Below are 19,157 nucleotides of genomic sequence, written 5' to 3'. Positions count from 1 at the left end.
GGTTTGGTTCGGTCCAGGGGGGTTTGCGTTGTTTTAAAAAATTCTTAACCCCTTTGGGGGAGTTCCTTGAGGTGGCGGGGGTGGTGGTTCCGCGGAGGTTCAGTTATCACCGCCTTCGGCCCGTTCGGGCCTTTGAACCTCGGCATGGCGGCATCCAAAATGACTGCCATTCCGAGGTTCGAATGGGCCGAATAACGGGCCGGAGGTGGTGATAATGGAGGCTGGCGGGGGGGAGGGGGAATGTCTGCGGACCCCCTCCACCTCAAGGAACTCTCCCAAAGGGGGTAAGTCACTTCATAAAAAAAAAACCCATTAAAAAATACTCGTGAACCCCCGAACAGTCGGGGGGTGTTTGGTCCGGGGTCGGACCAAACAAGGGGTGGTTCGGTACGACCCCGGACCTTTCGAATGTTGAGCTGGTTTGCACACCCCTACTATGCATTGGTGAGCTTGAGGCTTCCTTCTATGATGTGCTACATGTGGTGTACCGTAGGTGGGACTGCTTCTTGCTTGCAAAGTTTAGATCAGGATTTGAGGGGCCAAGGTTATTAAAAATGTTTATCAAGGTTGCCCAAAGTTCTAGGTTGGGTAATGGGCAAACAGAAGGAAGGAAAGTAGGTTTCAGCATTTTTGGCAAATAAGACAGCTAGTGTGTATGTTTTGGGAGAGGAATCCTTAATTCCATGTTTCTATTGCAAAAATATAATGGGGTTTGATTGTCGCAGTGCAGCACAGCTACACTTAGTGATGTGCTGCAAAACCATTTGGCGGGGAGGGGAGTATAGGAGACTACTTTTCCCTCTAAGGCGCATGGCTGTGTACACGCGCACACCTTCCAAGTCCTCTGCACAACTTCCCCAAACTTCCACTCACTTAGGCCGTGGCTCTTCCCCCTCCCCTCCCACCTTTCCCCATCACCGCCTCACCCCCTCAGCCTCTCCCAGCCTGCCACAGGCTCTTCTGAAGGAGGGAATCATCTCCCCTTGTTTTCGGACAAGTTGAGCCTGAGCAGCGCCTCCGGAAGAAATACCAAGTCTGGAAACAAGCACTGAAGCACAGAACACCTTGGAGTTGGAAGATAAAGTGCAAATCCCCCCAGTCCATTCCCAATCCCAAACACAATTCAAAATATCTTCAACCTTTAAAGCCTTTACTCGAAGAAGAGCAGATAGATAAATAAATAAATGGTTAATAATCAGTATTGATTAATAAGCTGCAGAAGAAGAGAGCTGGGGGCGGGGGGAGATAAAATTTTTTACATAAAGAAAGAAATTTGCTTTATTGCTCTGTGTGTGTGTGAGTGAGAGAGAGAGTGTGTTATGTGAACACACTGCCTTGAAACTGCTGCCCAGAACAAAACTGTTTCCGCTCACTGATGATAAAAATTAGAGGGAACACTGCAGGAGATCCTAGTTATCTGTGGTTTTGCAGATCTCTGTTTCATGTATCCACGGATGGGTCATAGCGATCCAGTTTCCTTATCCATGGCATTAAATATAGGCAATTTTTGCCTAGCCACAGTTCGAGTCACCAGAAATGACTTGCAATGTCATTTCCGGCCATTTTGAGGCATGGAGCCATTTTAGGGCTCTCTTTTTGTTAAAAAAAATTTTTTTCATGAAAAATAAGAGGATTTGGGGGTGCATTCCTGGAGAACATGGTACTATGCTTTTTTATCTTTATTTCTGCCCCCTCTCAGCTTTTTAAGTTGTCTTTTTTTTTTTTAAGCTCAAGGAACCGGAGCAACCCCCCCCCACCACACACCATCCCCATAGACCCTTATCTGTGGAAATTGGCAGGAACTGAATCCCCGCGAATAATTAGGGCCACCTGTCTTTGGTGCTGAACTAGCTTAAGAGGTTCATGGATTGTGGCTATTAGATTGATAAATAGGAAGTGGTATAGGCTGCAATGAATACTTAAATTTATATGTAGGAATAGTGTCAATATTGTTTTCAACTTGAACTTTTTTCCATTGGAAGACCATCTTCTGCACAGCTCTGTGTATTCTGGGATTCCATGCAGGAAAAATCTGGTGCTGGGTGCAGAATTTAGTCTCCTGTGGATCTCTGCTTTCATTGATGAGGGAAGCCTGTTTTTAGTCCTTACGGTTGCCAATAGGCTTAAGAGTGCAATATCAATGTCTAGTGAAATCTTGGAAACTGGAAGAGAGTTCAGTAACTTTTGGAATGGCCAGAGGCAGGCCATTGGTATTCTGCATAGCAAATTTTCTGCCACAGTCTGTGGTGATGGCCACCAACTAAAAGGGGCTTAGACAAATTCATGAAAGACAGGTCTGTTAATGGCTGCTAGTCTTGACTATAGGCTATCTACAGGCTCAAGGTACGATGCCTTTTGAGTACCAGTTGCAGGGGAGAGAGAAGGCATGCCTTCACCTTGGGCTTCGCAGAGGCATCTGGTGGGCCACTGTGGGAAACAGTATGCTGGACTAGATCGGCTTTGGGCCTGATCCAGCAGGGCTGTGGTTGTTGTTGTATATATCCCTCTCTTCCTCCAAGGAGTCCAGAGCGGTGTACTGCGTAGTCAAGTTTCTCCTCACAACCACCCTGTGAAGTAGATTAGGCTGAGAGAGAAGTGACTGGCCCAGAGTCACCCAGCTAGTTTCATGGCTGAATAGGGATTTGAACTCAGGTCTCCCCGGCCCTAGTCCAGCTTTCTAACCACTACACTGTGCTGGCTCTTATGTCTTTCCCCATGGCTATCAAAAGCAATTTAAAGTGTCCAACCCCAACCCCCAAACTAATTTGAAACTGGCTGATTTGTATAGAGTTATTCCAAAGCTAGATGGTGTTGGTATGTCTGGGAATGATGGGTATAAAGAAGGGGGAAAGCTTGTGCAGCAGTAGCATAAAGGCCAGCCTGGAGTGGAATATTCCATGCTAAAAGGCACAATTGAGTCTATTCCCTCAGCTGCGTGATGCAACTTTTCTCTTTGAGTGTAGCAGTGACAGCTTTGCTGCTTTGGGAAATTGGCAGGATTCTCAAAGAGAATTTTTTTTTTTTGGTTGAAAAGCGGTATATAAATACCATTTGTATTTGTGTCTTGCACGTCAAATGGGCGTGCAGCCGTAGTCTTGAATTGTAGCCTGACAATGTACCTCTGTGTGAATTTGGCATGCAAAGGGCAGGTTCCTTCTGTGCACAGTAGATAAGCTTGCTGCTTGTACGCAGAGTGTTGATATAAAGAAATGTAGCTCCATGGAGGAGCCCTTGCTTTCAGGTTCAGTGCCTGGCAGCATCAAAGGCAGGGCTGGGAACGACCCGCATCTGAAATCCTGGAGAGTTGCTGCCAGCCAGTGTAGACCATACTGACTGTGGTGGACTAGTGGTCTGATTCATTATAAGGCAGTTTTCTATTGGTGTCAGTAAATGCCCCAATGTTCAAGAGAAAAGGTGTGGCTTGAAAGGCACCTGGTGGACGCGCCAAGAGTGTGATGTGGCTGTGGTTCCCTGGTGCCTGCCCACCACATGTTTGAAGACCTCGTTCTGTAAACATTACAGGTGTTTACAGAGAGGAATGGAGATAAGTGGCAAACTCGGAAGCTGCCTAAAATATTATTCAGTCCACACTGTTCATGAAAGAGGTATCTTCTAGTAGCTGTGTCTATTTGGGGAGTGTGCTTTCTGTTTTCCAATGTGGCTAATCTAGGGATGAGTCTGTCACATAGGATGATCAAAGTTTTGGCTTTCCTTGTGGGGCGGGGTGGGCATCCTGTTCAACTTCAAGGCCATCATCTGAAATAGATCATGACCCAGACTGCATAGCTTGGTATCCAGGCAGCTGTGCTAGTGGATGTGTTCAGTTATGTCACTTAAGACAGGGCTTGACAAATCCCCAGTACCAGAGACTAGGATTTTCAGCAGTAGAGTTATTTAATAAGACCGTTTTTTTAAATCCCAGGCAGCTCTGTTTCTGTTCTAAGTATGTTATGTGTAAAAGAGATGGAGCCTGTTTACCCTCCCCAGTGTATACCACTAAATTCAGTAATTTTGTCAAGCGTCCGTTGTCTGGCTCCTAAATTTTGGGGCTGACTCATAGTTCCAAATAAAATTTGTTCAGGGCTGACAATCATCATCATCACCATCACCAACACCCTCATCATCTCTATTTGTTAGCTGCCCCATAACAAATTGTTCTCTGGGCAGCTTACAACAGAGCATTAAAATGTGAGATAAAAACACACATTAAATCATAACAGACTAAAAAAAAGGAGGGGATACAAAATACAATACAAAACCATTTTTTTTAAAAAAAACATTTTTTAAAAAATCAGTTACAATCTGATCGATGTTTTTAAAATTAAATTTAAAATTTAAACAGCTTGAGTGAACAAAAGGGTCTTTACCTGGTGTCTAAAAAAAAAGTGATGGAGCTAGGTGAACCTCACTGGGCAGGCTATTCCATAAATGGGGTGCAACCACCGAAAAGGCCCTCTCCCTAGTAGCTACCTGCCTCGCCTCGTTTGGCAGGGGCACCCGTAGAAGGGCCTCTGAAGAAGATCTTAAGGGCTTAGGACCAGTTAGCATAGGTTTATTGACCTTGTCTTGTTCAACCTGTGAAGGCTGAATTTTTAATTTTTTTTTTAAAAAACCCACCTCATTCTGAAAAGGTTGACTGCAGACACAAATGGTAAAACCTTTCTCACATGACTGATAGCACAGTTTTGTGCATGGGATTGAAAAATGCCCCTACAAGGCAGATTTTTCTTCACCTATTTTTTCTTCTTCACACCTTCACAGATTAAAAAAATGTTTACCCTGTTTATATGAAGTTGTCCAATTTTCATTGCAAATCTGGAAGTAAGGTCAGATAAGAAGTCTGTGTGTACGTATGCACACGCAAACGAGGACCTGAAAACATACTTGTTTAGTCGGGCTTTTAGTTTATAGTCTTAGAGTTTTTATCTGTATTTTAAACTGTTTTAATGGTTGTGTTCTTAGATCGTTTACCTCCCAGGCACTTGCGTATGGAACAGTATAAAAATATGTTAAATTAAAAAATATAAACACCCAGAAATTTGTTCCCCTCCCCTCCCCCTGCCCCCCATGCTGGAGCTCATCAGAATGGGTTGTGGACTAAGCATGCCTGAGACAGGGCCGGATCACGTGATACTAGTTTCCTGTTGCCAGGAGGTGCTATAGCCCCAGTTCCAGTCCTGTCTTGCTCGAGTTCACAGGTCTTGGAAAGAGCTCTTCAGCGTTTGAGATTTTTGCAGGCTAGTTTCTATTTCTTGACTTGACATTTTCCTTCTATCTTCTCCCCGCACCCCTACAATTTTGAAAGGGTGGGAAGGGAACTTACAGTTATCAGTTATCTCTTGCATTCCCAAATAACCTTTTTTATTTCTAATTCGACAAATGAACGTTTAGTTTCACTTTTGATTTGTTCCACTTTGCTCCACACGAAGCAATCTCAGGCTAGCAAGGTTGGTTCCCCCCCCCCCCCGCCGTGACCCCTTCCACAGCAGCAGAAACCTCCACCTTGCCCCCCCCCCCAAAGATGAAGAAGAAAACAAAACATTGTTCTGAGCCAGACAAAGCTTCCAAAAAGGGGGGAAAGTGCAAGAAGCCAGCCTCAACCGTTGGGCTCAGCGAGCGCATTTTGATTCAGGTAGTTGGTTGGCCAGGCACAAAAAAAATGCAGGATCCCAACCACCACCCATTGGGTGCGTCTAGAGGCTCAGACCCGGCTAGCACTGTGATTATTGTGGTGGAGGGGGAACCAGCTGGCCCGTGCATTCCCTCCCCCCCCGTGCCAATGGCTAGCCCAGTGATGATTATGGTGGAGGGGGAACCAGCTGGCTCACGCATTCCCCCCCATGCCAATGGCCTGCTATCCCAACTGGGACAACTTGCGTAACACTTCCCATGGATTCTGCTGGCAGGGCCCATCTCGTAAGTTAATGGTGGAGAAACCAGAGGGTGCCCTTCCAGTGCCCCGAGATCTGCCTCCACAACGGCTGCTTATGTAAGTACCAGTGTCCGTCCTTGGGGACCAATGATTTCCTTCCCCCAGACATTGCTGACTGGTTCAGGGATTTCATTGTGAGGGAATGCAAGGTGTTATGCAACCCCTCCCTCCCTCCCTCCCTGCTCCTCCGGTACCTGGGGCTCTGCTCTCCCCACAGGGTCTTCTAGCAAATCCAGAGGTACTGCTGAGCGAATGTCTTCCTTTTCTCTTGACTCCAGCTCCAGGAGGGAGGCCATTCCACTTTCAGAACAGGGCCTTTTTCAGCAGAAGGAACACTAGACGCAAAAGGAGGGTGTGCCATGCATCCTCCTCTGAGGTCCATTTGCCTCCACCTAAGTGCCTACATATGCAACCAACGGTTCCTATTCCTCCTGCGATACCCCGGGTCTTGCCCCCGCCTGTACCTGCATTGCCTCCACCATGGCCAATTCTACCATATCCATCTGGAAATCCAGTCTTGCCAAGGTCAGATTCTGAATTGATTCTCTCTCGCTCTCTCATATGAGGAAGTTCAAGATGGAGTCTCTTCACACCATCAAGGAGGCAACGGCATCAACGGATCCCTACTTCCATATCCCCATTCTCCTGGCCCACTGGAGGTTTCTCAGATTCTCATATGACCAGAAACACTACCAATACTGAGCACTCCTGTTTGGCCTGTCATCGGCCCCTCGGGTCTTTACAAAGGTCATGGTGACATTAATTGCACACCTCTGCTTCTAGGGTACTTGCATACACCCATGATCTTTTGATCAGTTCAGCCTCCTTTCATCAGGCCCAGAGAGACGTATACAAGACTTTCCAGTGTCTAGACGACCATGGGTTCATAGTCAATGGGAAAAGAACCACTCCATCTGACACAGTCCCTTCAGCACCTGGAAGCATTATTCAACACTGTCTAAGCATCGGTCTCCCTTCCCCAGGAATGGAAAGACAAGATATCAACTCTCATCACACCTTCCTACACCAAAAGAAGACAGACCTGATGCCCTTGGCCACTGTACTGGAATCCATGGTGGCCTGCATGGAGTGCCCTCCATGGTCCAGGTGGCACTCATGACCCCTCCAGACTGATCCTTCCCTATCAGGAATTGATCATGGCAGGCGTACACAAACAGGTAAACATTCCACTTGGGGTGTGCCAGTTGGATCTCTCCAGCAATCCACAAAAGCCTTCCTCTGATGGACCCTCAGAGAATTGTAGTGACCACAGATGCCAGCCTCACCAGTTGGACCGCCCACTGCTTGAACCAATATGCCCAGGAATGCTGGTCCCCAAGGAGTCACGCCGAAACATCAACTGGCTAGAGCTCGGGACTGCCAGACCCATCTTCCTACAGTTTCACTATCTTCTGCAGTAACGCCATGTCTTAATCAACATGGACAACATCACTACCAAGTTCCATGTCAGTCGTCAGGGAGGCACCAGATCTCGGTTCTTGATGGTGGAATCCAATCTCTTCTTCCATTGGGCAGAAAACCACCTAGCATCAGTCACAGCAGAAAACCTCAGCGGGGCCAACAACCTTCAAGCAGACTGGCTCAGCCAGCGCATGGTGGACCCAGCAGAGTGGAGCCTCCACCTGGACGTCTTCTGCCAGCTGATGTCATGCCTGGGCCGGCCAGAGGTGGACCTCTTCACGTCCCCAACAAACCATATTCTCCTGTGCTGCTGCTTCAGGTTTAAGTCTCCCCTGGCAGAAGCGACCGATGCCCTCATAGGAACATAGGAAACTGCCATATACTGAGTCAGACCATTGGTCTATCTAGCTTAGTATTATCTTCACAGACTGGCAGCGGCTTCTCCAAGGTTGCAGGCAGGAATCTCTCTCAGCTCTATCTTGGAGAAGCCAGGGAGGGAACTTGAAACCTTCTGCTCTTCCCAGAGCGGCTTCATCCCCTGAGGGGAATATCTTACAGGGCTCACACATCAAGTCTCCCATTCATATGCAACCAGGACAGACCCTGCTTAGCTATGGGGACAAGTCATGCTTGCTACCACAAGACCAGCTCTCCTCTCCTCATGGCTCCCTAGCCACAGGCCCTACACTATGACTTTCCTCTGAGAGCCATCCTCCCAAGAGTTCTCAGAAAGCTCATAATAGAACAAGCAGAGCTGATCCTCTTAGCTCCTCACTAGCCCCGGAGACCCTGGTTGTCTCTCTCAGTCCACCAGCCCTGCAACTCCCCCTCCAAAGGGACCTCCGCTCACAAGGTCTTTTCCTTCACCCGGCCCCAGAGTCTCCAACTCTCTGCCTAGAGGTTGAATGCACAAAGCTAAATGCTCAGGGCTATGCCCCCCCCCGCCCATCCAAGATACTATTCTAGCCTCCAAGGTGCCTGACCACCAATTGCATTTACCAGGCCACATGGACAGCTGTCTCCCGATGGCCACATAGAAAACACACTGACCCTATCTTGGCGGGAGTTCTCGAGGTCTTAGCTTTCTTCCAGTTTGGGCTTGAGTTGCAGCTCTGCCCTGGCACCCTGAAATGCCAGACCTCCACTCTGACATCAGTTCTGGACCAGTTCTCTCCTGGGTGGTCCACACTTCACCCATAAATTACACAATTGCTTAAGGGGACATCCAATCTGTCCCCCACTCCTGTTCACAGGTTCCTATCGTGGAGCCTGAACAAGGTCCTGAATGCACTCACCCAACTGTCCTTTGAACTCTTGTCCTCTGCCTCCCTCAAGGACCTATCCTACAAGGTCCTGTTCCTGGTAGCCGTCACGTTGGTTCATAGAGAATCCAAACTGGGGTGCCCTCTCGGTTAGGAAAGAGTTGTGCATCTTCCAACCAGACTCTGAAGTCCTGAAGCTTGACCCCACCATCATTCCTAAGCTTAACTCTTCCTTTCACTGCTCTCAGGACGTAGTACTACCCTCCTTCTGTCTGTCACCATCCCATTCTAGGGAAATGGTGTGGCACATCCTTGACATCTGCAGGGCTCTGCGCATCTATATCTTTCACACCAGAGAATTCCACAAACTTGACTCTCTCTTCATTTCATTCCAATCCTCTTCACTAGGCTCCAAGGGTACTGTAGATGGATCAGGCCTTGCATCCTCCTGACTTATGAAACCCTTAATTTACCAGTCTCTACTGGAATTACAGCACATTCCACTCCCAGTGCAGCGTTCAGCTGCCTTTTCGGTACGCGCCCCTCTGATAGATATCTGTGAAGCAGCTACGTGCTCTCCTGTTACTCCCTTCATTTGGCATTACAAAATAGCCTCCTCTCACTCCAGGTGGCCTTTGGCTGTCAGGACTTACAACAGGTCATCCAGAGTATACATGCTTCCCACCCCCTTTCTCAGACCACTTGGGCATGTCTCATTTTGATGAGTTCCAGCACAAGAAAAAGGAACGCTGGACTTAGCATGAAGGGTTCTTTTTCCCTGTGACTGGAGCTCATCAGGCCCACCCGTGGATGTATATACGGTATTTCTGGTTTGGGAAGTCTACCAGTTTTGGGGTGGAAACAGGTCTCAAGGTACTACAGTGTTAGTATGTAAGTAACATAGTACCTCTATGTTCTCTTGTTGGTATTGTTCTGGTTGTTAACTTGTTGTCACCTTCTTAGTCTGTCTCTCTCTCTGCCACACTCTATGCTATAGTCCTGGAACTGGGGCTGTAGCATAGAGTGTGGCAGAGAGAGAGAGAGAGAGATATCACATGATCCAGCCCTGTCTTGAGCATGCTCAGTCCACAACCCATTCTAATGAGCTCCAATCACAGGGGAAAAGAACTCTTCACGGTAAGTCCAGTGCTCCTTTCTGGTTGGCCTGTAGTGAGGCTTAAGCTGAATTGCTTGGAGTTGCAACAGAGTCCTTGCCCCATGTGGGCACTTCAACTCAGCCTCACTGACATAGCCATCTTCTCTGCTTCTGCTTGCCAAGCCCTTAATTGTTCTGCAAATTTCTGTTTTGGATGTTTTTTGTTTGTTTTGAATGGGACAGGCAGGAAAGTTTAGTCAAGCCATTATGCAGTGGCTTCCTCTTTGCTTGAATCATGTTTGTTGTAGGCTCTGCTGTTGCTTATTCTGGGCCTGTACCTTCCATGCTGAGACACTAGATGAGAGGAAGGGACTAGGCCACCCGGGATGGAAGTGCTGATCACTTGTACCTCTGCTGATACCAACAACGAATTCTTCACTGCCTGAAACATTTTAATACTCTGGACAGGATGTGTGGGCATTACTCTTGCATAAGGTACTTCACTTATGAAAGATGATAAAATCTAGCAGATCTCTTATACCACATGCTTTAAAGAGTTTATTACTTAAAGCTGAAAATGTATAAAATAATAGTTTCTGACTCATTTTTTTCCTAGCCTTTATGTTTTCCTCATTGGAGACACGCGCGATCTCTCTCTCTCTCTCTCCCCCCACACTTGCATCCCGGCAGCTGCCATTTTATAATACATGCCCATTTTTCTGTTAGTCATATTCTCCTCTTCTTTTCTGCTGTCTGGTCGAATTCTTCTTCTTCTTCATCGTCATCATTATCATCATCTCTTCTGGGCTAGCCTCAGCATTCAAGTCTTTCCCACCCACAGCTGCAAAGTGGCATAAAGTATGAAAAAAGTTAGGTCCTGGCACAAGATATGCTTCAGGGTGCTGTGGCAGGACGGTGAGTGAGTGAGCAAGAAATGCTCAAATTAGAATGACTATACAGAATCGTCACAGCTGGCCAGGAAGTGATGGGAAGCTGATGAGAGAGAGGCTCTTCTGTTGTAAAGCTAAGTTGAGTCGGTGTCGTTGAGTCGGTGTCGACTCCTGGCGATCACTGAACTCTGTGGTTGTCCTTGGTAGAATATAGGAGGGTTTTTACCATTGCCACCTCCTATGCAGTATGAGGTGATGCCTTGCAGCATTTTCCTATATCGCTGCTGCCCGATATAGGTGTTTCCCATAGTCTCTGGGAAACATACCAGCAGGGATTTGAACCGGCAACCTCTGGCTTGCTAGTCAAGTCGTTTCCCGCTGCACCATTAGGACTGTGACCTTTTTGTTTTGGCTTCTCCAGTAGTTTCATGATGTTGTAAGCTGCTGGCTAAATTAGTTTGTAGATGGGAAAGCAAGCAGCCTGGTGCTCTGTATTGCAAAGCAGGAGCTGTTTCTACTTTTTATTGCCCTGGTTGCAAAATCCACCCTTTAACAACAGATTACTGTAATGAAGGCCCCAGATGTTCTGCCTCAGATGTTCAGGGAACGGGGCTTGCATTCCATTCCAAGCTCAGAATTAAATGCGAATCCCTGGAATGTTCTGTCGGAACCAGTTGAGCCAGTTGTTCCAATGAAACAAGCTCGGATTTCTAGTGTTCTGAGCAAGGGAGGCAGTGGGAGATACCTTTTTAAAAAAACATTATCTCCGTACCGCTTGCACCAGCAAGCCTCCACAAGCAGCTGCGCCCCGCCTGCCATCTTGCACTAAGGTTGCTCTGTGGCGCTCTTCTGGCCTCTGTGCATGCGCAGCAGTCACTTGCATATGCACAAATGGCTGCTGCGGATGCACAGAGGCCAGAAGAGTGCTGTAGATGGAGCAGCCCTGGCGCAAAATACTGCATGGGAAACTGCTGCTAGAAGAGGCTGGCAGGTGTGAGCAGTAACCACTCTGAACACTTGAAACGTTCTGACTTGGAACAGGGTTGTTCCATTCTGACCTCGAAACAGGCCCTTCATTTGAAGGGCGTTCTGTTGCATGCTTGAAACACTTGAAATGGCCCATTTCAAGTTGGAACGTTCCGAGCTTGGAACATTCTGCACAACCCTACTCCACCCATATCACCTTCCTGAACATTGCTTGCCATGGACATGTCGTAATGTTGACTGAGCAGAAGTCAGATTTTAGATGTGAAAGCCCTTCATGTGTGGGCCTATTCATGTTTTACATAACCTGTGGAGCCTAAATGGTTCCAGACAAACAAAAGATAGATAATGTTGCTGTTGCATATTGCTGCGAAGTGTGAGCTCTGACCTTTTCTTTCTCCAGGGTTTTGTTTAGAGAACTGAATTTTGTGGATTGTTGTCTTGTGTAGACTCTGCATCCGGTAGTGCTCACCCTTTATAAGAAGCCTGCCCTTTTCTGTAGTTTGGGTGAATATGCTCACCTTTTTGAAATATATGGGTTGGTTCTGCTGGGGGCCAGAAACTGTGAAAAAAGCATAGGCGGTGTGAATGGCATAATGTTCCCCCTGCCCATAGCAAATGAACACTGAATGTTGCCTTCTATGATACCCTTAAAATTTATTTTTGTCATCAAGTTACAAATTAGACCACTTTAAACACATGTGGTTGTATCTTGCTATGTATTTTAGTGCTCCAGAGCATCGTGCCCTTTTATGCCTAGTTTTGTTCTTGTGTGTGGTTTATAGATGTATTATAGATGTCTGTCTGTTTATGTGTGAGAGAGTGCGTGTTTTTAAAAACCCCCACCATGTTTACACCTTCTATTAATTTTTCTTGAAAAATTCCTCTTTTAGTAGCTGGGTGTCTGATTTCACCAGGCTGTGTTATGCGACTCTCTTAGGGGCTGAAAGAGACAGACAAATGTTCCTGTTTGGGGGTGAGCAGAGATAAGTTGTAATCCAATCGGAGCAGAGTTCTCGGTGAGATGGCCAGATGCCGCTGCTTGCTCATTTTGTACCGTTTCTATTTGTTGTAGTAACGCTGCTGGGTCACTGAGATGCTGGTAACATGGGGCCCCTGCTTTCTGGAGAAGGCAGTCGTGTTGTAAGCAGACCAAAATGGGCAGTCGTGTTGTAAGCAGACCAAAATGATGATGGTCCTCTTTCTCTCTCTCTCACTCACACACATGCGCACACACACACCCCTCAGACTATTCTAGGATGTTTTGTCTGCCACATGATTCTACAAGGAAAATGTTCATTTACCATCCAGGATAAGTGTTGGCAGGTATGTTTATGCCAGAAGAGCTTTGGAATAGAACTGTTCCAACCTGACATGATTGACACAGGAATTTGCCCTGTAGTAAACATAACCCTAAGCACACATCCTTTAAAGCATCCTGTGGTAGTCTGTCTTTCACAGTGACACACTGGATAGAAATAGCATCATTTCCCCTAGAGTTGAAGAACCAGAGCTATGTAACAAAAGCAGTGCTTCCTGCCAAAGATGCCCTGGCTTTACTAAGAATTATTTTGCATATGACTTTACAGAATAAGAAGTACCTGATTAGGGTATAGGTTGTGTTTTAAGGGCTTTGTGCTAGCCTTTGAGTTGCACAGAACTCTTTCTTGGGTTTAGCTTTGACATGGCGTCATTAGTACAATTTGGGTTTATTTTTTCCAGCATATTTTGCAAAATATTGAAGTGGTGATGGGCAAGATGTAGCATGGGGCGGGGATAGAGGCAGGAAATTTTGCAGACTTGTGGATTTCTAGAAGCGCTATCTATTGGGCCTCCCATGGGAGAGATCAAGGTGTCGGTTTTAAAGTGCTTCCATACTGAAATGTGGTGACATTTCCTTATTTCTCTCCCATGACTTGCAGTTCATCTGTTGCTTGGTTTGAAGTATACAGTGGAGCCAGAAAGTTTGATCCTATCTGATTTATCATACTGGAGCAGCTTTGAAGAAAGCAGTATTGATTCATTGCAGAGCAGAAAAAAATAAAAGGCTGTAGAATATTGTTGGGTATAAGGAGATCAAAGCATTTAAATATATCTTGAAATATAGCCCAGATGCAAGAGGTGCCCCCCCATGCCACTTTCCTCAAAAGATCCAGATATTATCCAGTGCTGCCATTAGTTTTACTGTTCTGTTTAAGTAAGACATTGATAAGTAATGTTGTGAAGTTTGGGCATGGGCAATCTTTGCTTTGTTTTGAAAAAGTTGCTTCACATTACTTCTCTACACTGATAGCAGTTTCCATGCAGTAAAATGGGATGCTCTTGTGTATTATAGAGAACCTGTGCAATGTAGTGGTTAATGTCATGCTAGGAGCAGGGAGAACCAGGTTCAAATTGCACTAAGCTGTGAAGCTCACTAGCTGACCTTAGGCCAATCAGTCAGCCTCATCTCTACATCGCAGGGTTGTTGTGAGGATAAAATGCCTGAGGAGGCAAGGCTTGTAAATCACCCTGAGCAGCTTGGAAGGATAGGTTAGAAATGTAACTGATGATTTCTCATTTCCATAACTGGCCCTATCCACCCCCAGCACAGTACTTCCAGTGACTGTTGCTGGTGTGTGTCTTATGTTTCTTTTTAGAATGTGAGCCCTTTGGGGACAGGGAGCCATCTTATTTGTTTATTTCTCTGTGTAAACTGCCCTGAGCCATTTTTGGATTATTATTATTATTATCATCATCATCATAATCATCATCATCAGTTGGAAAGACTTCCTTCCTCAGAGTAGGAGGACATTGTCCACAAAGGGTTAACTTCCACTCCTTACTTCCAGTAGACAGGAAATTCTTGGGTAACAGGAAGTCCATCCCAGGAGTCAGCTCCCCAGTTCCTTCCTATCTTTGCTCCTAGGAAGACTTTCTGGCACATGGACATAAAGCAAAATGGGCGTGCATAAGTGTCACATGCGATGATATGGAGTCCCCACCTCACGGAAGCGATTCTGTAGAAATGCACTATTGAAAGTTAAAACACACTGTTTGGAAGTAAATCCCATTGTTTTAAATAGTTCCGTGTTTAGTATCAAGGTGCTGGGACTGGTTTACATACACTCGGGGTGGAAATCAGATGTGCTTGGTGTGAAGTGTGTACACACTTCATTTTGCAGACATCCCTAAAATACAACTTGAAGTAAATGCCCAATATGCATAACCGCCCCCTGCCCCCCAAAGCTTTCCTTCGAGGAAAGGGAGGATTGTGGGGATTGGGTGTATGCCTTGTGTGTGACACACACTTAAATTGTGCATAGTGTTTGGAGCGGGCAGAGGGAGTGCACTTGCACCTTCTGCCACACTAGCAGCATAGAATTTCCAGATCTGTGAGTTTCTAAACCAGCCTGTTTTGTCTTAAATGTGTGTTAAAGGTACAGCAGGGCCCCATGACAGCATTTTCGATAAATTTGTGGTTCATCCCTCCCCCACCCCCGCAGACCTACCCTCACATGATTTGACTACGCAAAATGAAACTTTAGTTTCCTCAACATGACACCTATACTATTTAAAACCCTGTTTTACCTAGAAAACCTGGTTAGTTACTTCCTCATCTTGAAAAGTTTGAAAGCATGTACCTTATGAGAAATAGATGCTGCGAAGCATCAGAACTAGGGAAATGAATACAGGTGAGTTGGTGTACATAATAACAGGGCTCTATTGTCCACACAAACACACTGCTAAGCTTAGCATGTGCAGGGATTGCGTGTCTGAATTTTACCCAGAAAGGAAAGCTGTATGGGAGCATATGGAATGCTCCCTGGGCTTTACATCATTGGCCGATGTAGGATGGGAGGCCTTTTGTTTGATGCTTGAAGAGACTGCGCCTCTCTGAGAGGACTGCATAGTTTTGAAGACCAATAGTGAAAGCATAACGAAGGTTTTAAGAACGCCTCTGGGAGCAGAGAGAGCCTAGGCTGCACTGGGAAGAGCAAAGCGTTCACAGAACAATTTGCAATTACCCAATTAGGATTGCCTGCAAACAAGACCTCCGCTAAGGTGGCCTGGGTCAGGCACCCTTTTTAAACAAACAAAAAAAGTTGTTCTGGGTGGATCTCTTGCATGCACATGTGCGCTCTCTGATGCAAGGGGGCTGAGGTGTAAGCATAACATGCCCTTATTCTGAATGAATTGAACCAGAAAAAGATACCACTCTCTAGTTCTCCCAGTAGTTAACACAGGTGAGAATCACAATTTTATAATTTAGGAATCTTGACCTTTAACATGCTGTAGTCATACATCTGTAAACACTTTGGTGTTAAATCCTGACACACACACGCACACACACCCAGCTTTGTGCTTCCACTGGATTTTGATAGGAGCATATTTTTATGTCCACTTTATATTTATCTGAGGGTAATTAACCCAAAATGGCCAGGCACCAATGGGAATCAGAGCTGCCATAACCACCATCATATAGAACACTCTGGGAAGGACAAAAGTCTGCATGTTGTCCCCAAAGTGCTTCAGTGAATGGACTTTTAAAGTGTAACTTGTTTGTAGAGTGGTGTGTGTATGTGTGCGCGCGCGCTTGTGTGTCCGTGTCCCTGAGGGTTGTCTTCCCATAACCTCCTGCTCCCATTGGAATGTCAAGCATTTGCCTGTCTGGAGCATCCTTAGGGAGTTGGTGATTCTGAGATGTGCAGGCAATACCAGTCCTTTAGTTAGTTATCCAGAACCAGTGATGCTTCCGTTATGCATATCCAGAACGTATGTGCCTAGCTGTATTTGCTGTATTAAGAGACCAGTTTGGAAGTGAAGCAAGTGCTTGAGAGACAGCATCTGGGAGCAAATGGATGGTGGAGCCAGGCAACAGGGTTTTATGGTAGACAGGTGGAAGAGGTTGAGGCAGTTACTAGATATGGTTTCCTCATAAGTGTATTTTAAGTTCTGTGTCCTGCAATTGGCCTGTAAGGTGTGGGTGTGAAGAACTGTCTCCCTTCTTAACTGCTGTGGCAGTTGGTTCTCCACCCTCAAGACGTGGTTTCCTTTTCAGATCTGGGTGAAGGAGCAAATTTAATAAGAGAGTGTGCTAGATGTGCGGGGGTGGTAGTGATACCACTAAGATAAGCGGACCCTGGCAGGGCAAGTCTAGGAGTTCCCCGGGAAATTGAGCCTGGCGCTTGATTAATGATGCAAGTCCAACATCACACTTGTCTTATTAGGTTTTGTAGAAGAGGCAGTCCTCCCTGGTGGAAAACATAATTGTCTGACAGGGAGATATTATTCATTGAAGAGGGGCCTCTCATTAACAGAAGAAGAAGAAGAAATCCCCAGTTCTGCAGTTTGCTGGAAATGATGCAACACCTATGTTTCTGTGTATTTGCATGCTTCATTTTCATTGCATAATGTAGGAGGGTTGACTGGTTTTTTTGCACACTTTGGAATTATGCAATCCAACTGTTTCAGGCTAATGGAACTTAGATGGTTACACTTATTGTGGTGCGAGTTATCTGTTCTGCCTTTCTGTGGTGTTCAGTGCTTTGCAGACCTTAGAACTTGCATCCGTTCTCTTTGGCTGCAGAACAAGCTACTCTTGTCAGCTCTTCTTGCAGGATCCCGTGTCTGAGTTACCTTCTTTCAGAGGGAGACAGACATTGAGGTTAATGCGTGGCCTGGGTGGCATAGCTGTGGGCAGCAAACTTCTAAACAATATGGCTGTTGAGTTCCATATCCTCCCAAAACTCTAGTATTAGCCATAATTGGCTTTGCAGCCAACTGCGTCTGTGTCAGGAAGAACCCATGCTGTCCCTGATGGGAAGACATACTGCTGGTGTTGCCATAGAGTTTGAGCCATGCTAGCTCAGATTTGAGCTTTTTCCACAAGTTTGTCTGCAAAATAAACCAGAGCTGGGGGGAAGCCAGCTTCTTCCTTGGTTTTTATAGCCAAATGATTTCTGTCCATGGAGTTTCCTGTTGATGAGAACAGGCTGATCCCACCTTTTATGCTGTCCCCCCAATAGGGGTTATGTCTGTGTTCAGCTACTGGTCCATAGGTTGATGCCTGTCTGCAACTTGCTTCCTGCAGGTCTGTGGAAAGGGAAGCTGCTCAGTTTCCTACTATTCTTGAGTTGGGAAGCTCTAATACTTTGATCAGCAACTAGGTTTATCAAGAAGACAGCAGAAGATGGTTGGCCAAACTATTTCCCCTCCTTTATGAAATGCTTTGTAAACAAACACTGCCCACTCTTCTGTCATTGGTGCCATAAACACTGTGTTCACATCGGGTCATTACTTCTGATCCAGCAACTTTTCTCCTTGGCAACTCGGTAGGGGTGGGTATGCAACACTGAAGGGCATAGATAGATACTCAAGGCCATTCTATTAGCTCTGTTGTTAATTCTAGCAGAGCAGAGGTCCCTCTGCTTAGCAGAGACACCTGGTGGTCTTCCATCCAAGCACACATCAGATCCACACCCACTCACATCAGCAATGCTACTGTGTGGAATGTTTTCTGAGACAGATCCCTGGGTTCTTACAATTGGGGTGGCACAAAGGGTGATAAAAGTGTGGGTGAATGTAAATAATATATAACTGAAGGGTGGTGATTAATCAGTAATAGTTTAATGTGTGGTAAAAGGGTGTTGTCTTGTGCATTGGAAATAACCTTTTGTGTCTTTCCCAGGCTCTTCAGTATACTACTTGGTTGGAGGGGAAGGAAGGATGCTTTGTGTTGGATAAGGGCATGCTACTGAGTACACATGGGGAGGTGGTGTTAGAACAGATACCATCTGCACCTGATGGCTGAAGGTTTTTTCAAGTGCCAAGAACCATTCTTCTAATATTACATTGGCCAAATAGTGGTTTGAATTATAACCTTACTCTTTCTTTCTTCCAGATGTGCACACCTAGCAATACCCCAGCCACACCTCCCAACTTCCCAGATGCTCTTGCTATGTTTTCCAAGCTGCGGACTTCAGAGAATCTCCAGAGCAGCAACAGTCCCATCACATCCATGGCCTGTTCTCCTCCTGGTAGCTTCAGCCCCTTCTGGGCTTCTTCGCCTCCCAACCACCAACCTGCCTGGATCCCTCCTTCATCACCTACCAGTCACAATCTTCACCACCACCTCCACCATCAGCAACCCATGTGGCCTCCTGTGTCTCAGCAAGGGGCCCCTCAGCAGAAAGCCATGGCAGCAATGGATGGCCAGAGATAAGACTTAACATTTTTGCAATGGGGGAGAAATTGGGGGGGGGGAGGGGGAGAGGGTTTGGCAAATCCAGGGGGGCACAGGGAATGGGGTGGGGGGCATTTTTCCCCTGAAGATCGCACTGGAATATTTTATAGTTTTGGTTTTTTTAAAACTGATGAGATACCGTCAGCCATCTCCATGGTTCTTTTCACCCCTCCCCACAACCTACTCTTCAGGAGAGTTAATAACTGATCTTTTCTCTTTTTTAAAAGAAAAAAAATATATAACTATAATATATAAATATATAAATATATCTAATGTATATACATCACGAATGAAAGCAACAGAATTGCAAAGATCCAAGTTGGATTCTGAGAACTCTGTTTGGAAA

The 19,157-nt window shown here is 46.0% G+C and overlaps 1 protein-coding gene across 2 annotated transcripts in view; it reads left to right on the top strand.

Annotated features, from left to right (window-relative positions):
• Positions 1–18,817, top strand: part of UBALD2 (UBA like domain containing 2) — a 40,813-nt gene extending 21,996 nt beyond the window's left edge. For both annotated transcript variants that reach the window (XM_053289423.1, XM_053289422.1), the window contains one exon: positions 18,470–18,817. In XM_053289423.1, the coding sequence (XP_053145398.1) occupies positions 18,470–18,790 (321 nt within the window). In that variant the 3' untranslated portion in view covers positions 18,791–18,817. The remainder of the gene's footprint in view (positions 1–18,469) is intronic.
• Positions 18,818–19,157: the final 340 nt, after the last annotated feature.

This window comes from Hemicordylus capensis, chromosome 2 (genome assembly GCF_027244095.1).
Source record: "Hemicordylus capensis ecotype Gifberg chromosome 2, rHemCap1.1.pri, whole genome shotgun sequence".
NCBI classification, from domain to species: Eukaryota; Metazoa; Chordata; class Lepidosauria; order Squamata; family Cordylidae; genus Hemicordylus; species Hemicordylus capensis.
The sequence above is the reverse complement of the archived record's forward strand: the minus strand, read 5'-3'. Positions and strand labels throughout refer to the sequence as shown.